We start from the raw sequence: 7,582 nt of genomic DNA, 5'->3' as shown, positions 1-7,582 counted from the left end.
CTCGTATCGCTGAAGTTTCTCGGAAAGAATTTCTACGGGAAATTAACAAACAAGCAGATACGTAACAAAGCAAAAAAATGACGTAACTACAACAAGGTAATCTAAACGACTGTGTGCACAACGTATTGTCGTTAGTACAGCAGAGAAACTAAATATCAAAAATTGTAAAATTTTCTATATCATCAAAGCGGGTAGAAAACATACTATATGCCCGAATACACATACATACATACGTGAGAAATATAGTAAAATATGACATTTCTACGTTGAAAATTACCGCTATATTAAGCGAATTCATATTCAACCCTCTCTCCCCAGTAGCACAGCGGTATGTCTGCGGACTTTTACTGTTAGAAACCGGGTTTCGATACTAGTGGTAGGAGAGTACAGATAGCCCTTTGTGTTTGTTAACAAACAACAACAAATTCAATTTTTTTTAAAAGTAATAAACTCTCACAAGTTTACAGCCAGTCGCCCTGAGCATTATTCTGTAAAAAAAAAAGCTATACTAACAGAGTATTACCAAATTAATAAAAAATATATAATACGCTATTTAGAAATACACGAGCTAATTTCTAGTATAAGGTTCGTCAACCATTGGCTCCGTCGATTCAGACAACTCAACATTGCAATTACGAATTAATTTAATTAACTTTTATCGAAGCCTGAATTTTCAAACAAATTCATTGTTAATTTTGTTCCGCATATTTAATTTTTTACAGTATACTATTAGTAACTATAATTTTTCTTTCACATTCCGATCTCGTAATGATTATTGAAGCCAGCGTAATGCTATTCCAAGTTATTCAATCTTCTGTTACATGTGTTTTATTCAGTATTGCCTTTTTTATATAATATTTTAATTTGTCTTAAATTACGTCTAATATTTGAGAAGTTATTAAAATGAACTAATTGGCTACGTATACTACAAGTGAAAAAACCCGATATTTAGCATTATAACCCTCAGACTTGTTGCTGAGCCACCAGGGGGCAAAGCAAATATAATCGTCCAGATGTTTATGTTAGCAATATTATAAACGCCCTCTATGGTAATGATGGCGGCGACAGCCACTGCTCTAGACATAGAAGATGAGCTTTTTGAGGATGATACTTTGAATTCTTTTTTATCTTTTCCACCCGAAGTCCAAAGTGCAATAGAACACGTAAGTGTGACCAAGTAAATTGTTTCCATAATTTTTAAATTTTGTGATGTTCTTCGTGCTATTGACCAGCGCAGTATACAGCTTCGTTTTTCTGTAATCCAGTTAGGTGTAATTACTAGTATTACTAACGCTTGGTGCCATCAGGTGGTCATCCTAGTACATTAAAAAGGAATTGTATGTAATTATTGTAGGGGCTGCTACTTCATCTTGTTTGTATTTGTGTTCTTCGCTGGAAGTAATGTTACACTTATGATGTATGTGAGCAAATTTTTTTATCCCCCAATCAGGTTTCATCTCTGTAAATAATAATACATTTTTATATAGTTTAAATGGACTGAGCAAGTCTCTATTTCATTACATTTTCTTACAAGGAAGTCAGTTTACATTTCATATTCATGCTTCAGCTTAATGTCTTGATTGTATTTATGTAGTGAGTAATCTTGAAAAGTTATGCCAGAAAGTCATTTATCACCATAGCTTTTCTCGTTGTAACTGTCTTATGCTTGTACATGTATCTTGTCAGCTGAACCATGATTGGATTAAACAACCCTGCATGTGAATTGTTTTTCATAGCACACTAATAATGCCCTTAAAAATGTAATATTTGCTTTTCTAGGAGGCATTTTGGTTAATTAATCCAGCATATTTTTCCATACACATCTCCAGCAAATTAAATGTGATATAGCCTATTCTGAAACCAAGATTTGATTAAGTAATCCACTGTTATCAGTTAAAATTACCTGTCAAGAAATATTCTGGAAAACTGTTGAAATTAATATTATTTTTTTAAACATGTAACATGCCTTATTTCAGATATATACACTTAATTTTTGAATTAAGATCTAAAATAAAAAAATGTACTTTTTGTTCGTTTTCTTTTTTCTGTTGATATTTTGCAAAGAAAATAATTATGTTTCAATTTTGTGTAAAAACATTTGATAGCCATGTTTACATCTAGAATACATGGAGTGCCAAGAAAGTCACTCATTGTTTATGTAAAGTAGTAAATTTGTAAATTATTTTTATTTTTAAAATATGAGGAATGGGGGGAATATGATTTTAGGGAAGGGGTGCAGTTTTAATACTGTTACTGGTTTATATTTCATTCTAATTCATAAGACATGCCAAAACTTTCAAATAATGAATTTAGACTATTTATCTTTTTTTTTTTCAGACTAATTGAAGTAAGAATTTTTGAAACAACATATTATTTAATGATTTGTAAACTTAGAATTTAGGCATTTAGTAGTAAAGTTACAGAAAAAAAACAACAACCTAGGAGTGAGATCCAACTTTTATTCTATTAAAAGGATTTGGTAAATCTCTGAGAATTTGTCATGAACATATGTAGTATAGCTTAGGATTATTTGTTGTGTTCTTAATGGATCTAAACTCAAACAAACATCAACTGAATTTTAGACACTCAAACCAACGTGGTATGTTACTAGTTGTCTCTTGTTGTGGGTTCAGTTGTCACTCAAAAAAATTGTTTCAGGTTTTACCAAGCTCGGATCCACTTGATCGACCAGACTTTAATGCTGTAGATTACATCAACACGCTATTTCCTACAGAGCAGTCTCTCTCTAATATTGACGATGTGATAGGTCGAATGAGGTTTAAAATAAGGTATGATAGAGTAAACCACTTTCTTAAACTTTTGTGTTGCAGTTGTTCCGAGCAAGAAGAATGAAACATGTTAGCTAGAAATGTAGTTTTCATTAAGAGGATTAAACCTTCTGAAACTGGAATACCATTGTTCAAAATGTTTTTTTAAAGTACGTTTCCTAACTCAGTACTATATATTTACTGTAATGCAAGTTAAATACTAAATTGTTTTCAAGTGAATGACACAGATAATTAAAAATTAGTAGAATAAGTATTAAAAATATAATTAATTATAAGTTAGGTGTAATGAAACCTGTTCTTCAGAAGTGATTACAAGATTGGTTAGGTGATCTTTAAAATAAAATAAAGCAAATTACATTTCAGCAGTGATGATATTCTTGGTTTGATGATGTTTAAAATAAGGTACAGTGAGAACAAGATAATTGGTTTAAAGTAATCAGCATTGTGATTGGTTTAAAGTAATCAGCATTGTGATTGGTTTATAGTAATAAGTACTGTGATTGGCTTAAAGAAACCTAAGTCAAAGAATAATCAAATAAACTTAAGGATTTATTATTGAACTAGTTGTAAGATAGAAGATTTAAATAATACAACAAATAAGGTTGAAAAAATAGTAAACAATATGTACTAGTAAAAAAAAACCTGTTAAAATTGAAAACTAAAATTATGTAATTTTTCTCAGTTGATTAATGACTATCATATGTTGCTTATTTCTTCAAGGTAGCTTCTCATTGGTTTACAAATTTAGCTACTTTAAAACAAAAATCTAAGCACCTATTAGTGACTTCTATTTCTAACTTAAAAAGTATGGATACATAAATGTTTGTGATAAAAAAAATCATAGAATGTGTTAAAATTTTATTTAATGTTTTAACTGCATACACTGTGATTTTTTTTCATTTAAATTTTTTTTTTTGTGTTAGTAAAAATTAACCATTTTTTGAAGTCTACAATATATAACATTATTAGAGTACTTTTTGTTTATTTAGATTTTAGGAAAGTATCATTTACGTATTAAAAATAAGAGTAGAGAACTGAAAACTTGTATTTATATGCATATAAAATAATCTATGATTTTTTTAAGAATTCGAATGATATCATTGTTTCCTATTCACTATCTGTCTATCTCGCATAATGAAGTTTTTGGGGACAACTCTAATTTTCTATAGTGTTCTTTTCACATCCTACAAGTAATGAATCTTTTAGTATTTGTTGAAAACAGACAGCTGGATGATGAAATCAGAATTGTCGTCAGAGGACAGACTAGTGTTGGCGAGAGTGGACGAGAGGCTCTGGAAGAAGCACAGACAGCAATTAAGGAACTGTTCTCCAGAATAAAGGATATTAAAGATAAAGCAGAAAAGTCAGAACAGATGGTATATGTTTTATGTCTCAAAATGTTTTTCATTTCTTAACAAATCTTTAAAGCAACTGACTAAGTAGAAGATATATTTTTACATCCACTATTCTAGCTCTTTAATCGATTTGATTGTATCACTAAAGTCTCCAATATGTCTACTACAGTGGATTACGTTGTGAGTTTAATAGTAAGGCTTACGAACATTTTGTCAGCATTTTCACATTTAACTGCTAATGCTAAATAAAAATGTTGACGGTTTTATGTATACGACATGTACACACCCATACACGTGTGTGTGTATATATTGCATATATTTTAACTTGGGTTTCCAATTTGAAGTATTTTTATGCTACGTATTTGTACAGGTTAAATACAATTTTAAGTTGTTGTTTTTTTTCTTTCAAAGGTGAAGGAAATTACAAGAGACATCAAACAGTTAGATCACGCAAAACGGAACTTAACAGCTTCGATAACAACTTTGAATCACTTGCACATATTAGTGGAAGGAGTGGATACTTTACGGTAAGTTCAAATTAAGAGATGTACGCCTAAAGAAACACTTTAGAGGAAAGATTGTTTTTGTATAAAGACTTAACGTTTTGGAAGTAATAGCTAGTTGGTGTGATACAAATGTTAGAGTAGTTTATTTGTGTCAGTAAGATAGCCTATCCGTTATTATCGTTATTTTAGTGAGCATTCTGAACCTTTAAATGGTTTATATAGTTTTCTTTCTTTTGTGTTGTGTGTCTGTTGAAACCTTTCAGTTCATGTTCTAAACAAGAAACACTGAAGGTTTCTAGGCCACCAGTAATCTTTGTGCTACATTAATAAATTATGTTTAGGCTTAGAATATGGTTTTTTAAAAGCCAAAGATATTGAAGGACATTTTATCAGTAAGATGGTGTACAAGATGGTTTTAAGGGTCCAGAATACAGTTCTGTCAACAGACACAATATGCTTCTGCACAAGTTATGTGTGGTTTTAAGGGCCTAGAATATAGTTCTGTCAACTGACACTTTGCCAATAAGCTACTGTACAAGTCACGTATTTGGTTTTCATGGCATTAGTAAGACGTTATCTTTTATATTTTTGTCAACTTTAGAATAACTTATTATAAACTTGTTTTACATTTTGTCAGGTTCTTATACTTTCTTTAATGATTCAAGCATTGTGTTAAAATGCATCATGACAGTTTAACTGTATGTGTATAGAAGGGTTAAAGTACATGTGTCATGACCTTTTTACAGGGTTACATTCAAAATTTTACTAAACAACTTTATTATCAGTGTATGTTATTAAGCTTGGCATCAAAATGTAGTTTATAATTCAAAGTTTTATACTGTCTAAGTTTTAATTTCTAGAGGAAATGTTTAGATAAATTTTGTTCTTGACTCTTTTGTATCTTGACATGAATGTGCTCCGAATTGCCCTTTTATATTTTCTTTCCATTCTTCTATGATGCCCCAAGAGCCTTAACAATTACACACTTATATTATAGATATTGACAAGCTGGAATATTTGGCCTTAGTTTAATTTTTGCGATTGCGTTTTTCTACTATGAGCAGGAAAGAAAATGTTTGAACCTATTTATTGTTTATGTAGAAAGCGATTTAAACATTAGTTGTTTTAGGATATACTGTCCGATATATGTTTTGTGTTCAAAAATGTATATTTGAAGAACTAACTTAGTGAAAACAAATTAGGCCTAGCTCAGTTATGCTTGCAGTGTTTATGAACTGTGGCTAATTACTTCCTGCTGTGTTTATTGTTTTTGATGGGAGGACTAGTACTTAGTACAGCAACCAGAAAGATACATTTACAGAAAATAGATGTGAGAAGGGTAACAGTTAAAACTTTGAAGATAAGAAGTACGTGAGGTAAAGGAATTTATGCATCACAAGACGGAAAAGAAATGTTAATTTTATTTCATATTTTTCAACTTTTAATTTCAGAGTACATTAATCACGGTTGATAATTTTGTTGCCATTAGTGTTAGGTTAGATAAATAGCTGATAGAATATTAAGTTTTATCAAAAAAAAAACATTTGATATTCACTTAGGAAGTTCTAGACGTTATGCAAATGAAATATAAAAACTGTAAAATAAAAAGGATTTTTATTCTTAACATGAAAGTCACCTTACACTCAGACTTCTCAGTGTCTGAGTCAGACTGACTCGTTAAATTCGCAGACAAAACTTTAGTAAGAATACTTTTTTTATAAATTATGATTTTTGTGTGCAACAGTATTTTCACTGAAAGCTTTGAAATTTCATGAAGGTAAAAATATTAACTTCAGAATTATAGTAAACGGTAGTTCTCTAATATGGTGATGATCCAAATGACTACCTGTGCACATAGAGTTAAGGCGGGACTCGGGTAGCAGTCGAAGTGTACAAATGTTGAAAAATGTATCACTTGGACAAAAAAACACTATTTTTTGTATATTGTGCTGGTACTTGGACTTAAATATAGGCTCAACTTTAATTTTTTTCTAAATATATCATATTAGTAAAATTTTGAAGCATGAGTAGCAGAAAAAAAATCTTTGACGATACTGTTTTATTCATTTATCTAAATCTCTTTGTTGCTAAAGGACAAGAAGAAAAAAAAAAGTACTTACATTCTGTACGTGGTTTCCTCGGGAGTGGTGATAAAAGATTTTTTTTTTGCTTGGAATGTACAAAAATTAAAAATGAGCGTGTGATTTATAAGAACAACATTTCATGCTCGTCATGCTAATTTTCAGCTTCTGCACAGTATTCTAGTGGTTCGATGTTCCTTAACATCTTTTCAAACAATTAGGTCACGGGTTAAAAGTAATGACATTATTAACATTTCTATCTATCTGTAGGATTCACTCTCGGAAAAGACAGTACAAAGAAGTTGCTAACCTCTTGGATGGAGTTATGAATGTCCTTGACCACTTTCAGCCATACATGGGGATCCCTCAAATTCACCAACTGGCTGACCAGTAAGCATAAATGCTATGACGTTAGAAAAATTCTAATGGTTACATAAACTAGTTGAACCAGAGAAGTGAAATGTACAGTCTTTAAAAATATGAAGTCTGTCGGCTGTTTCTCAAGCTATAAAGTATCTTGTATATTAAGTATTGATCTTGACAGATTACTAGAAAGGAACAAGTGGTGGAGCTGGTGAAAAGGTCATAGATATGACCTTTATACTATGACACTTTATACATATATAGTGTATTATATCAAAAAGATTTATCTGATTACAAGATGCTAGATGCTGTTTTGTTGTGTTCTCACACTTTGTTTTTAAATGTGACTGCTGTGCTCCAACTACGAAAACCTTAATTATACCTAATGATTCTCAATGTTTCTGAAAGTTGTCTTAGATAATTGAATAATTAGAGTTGTTAAAACATTTGTTTAACAACAAGTTAAAGCTTGGAATGGTCTATTCTTT

The 7,582-nt window shown here is 30.6% G+C and overlaps 1 protein-coding gene across 1 annotated transcript in view; it reads left to right on the top strand.

Moving 5' to 3' along the window:
• LOC106471481 (vacuolar protein sorting-associated protein 53 homolog) overlaps positions 1-7,582 on the top strand; it is a 36,079-nt gene that overhangs the window by 8,040 nt on the left and 20,457 nt on the right. The window contains exons 2-6 of the mRNA XM_022400090.1: positions 1,027-1,163; positions 2,659-2,789; positions 4,012-4,165; positions 4,556-4,671; positions 7,002-7,121. Coding sequence (XP_022255798.1) covers positions 1,047-1,163; positions 2,659-2,789; positions 4,012-4,165; positions 4,556-4,671; positions 7,002-7,121 — 638 coding nt within the window. The 5' untranslated portion in view covers positions 1,027-1,046. The remainder of the gene's footprint in view (positions 1-1,026; positions 1,164-2,658; positions 2,790-4,011; positions 4,166-4,555; positions 4,672-7,001; positions 7,122-7,582) is intronic.

Source organism: Limulus polyphemus, unplaced genomic scaffold (assembly GCF_000517525.1).
Source record: "Limulus polyphemus unplaced genomic scaffold, Limulus_polyphemus-2.1.2 Scaffold4648, whole genome shotgun sequence".
NCBI classification, from domain to species: Eukaryota; Metazoa; Arthropoda; class Merostomata; order Xiphosura; family Limulidae; genus Limulus; species Limulus polyphemus.
The sequence above is the reverse complement of the archived record's forward strand: the minus strand, read 5'-3'. Positions and strand labels throughout refer to the sequence as shown.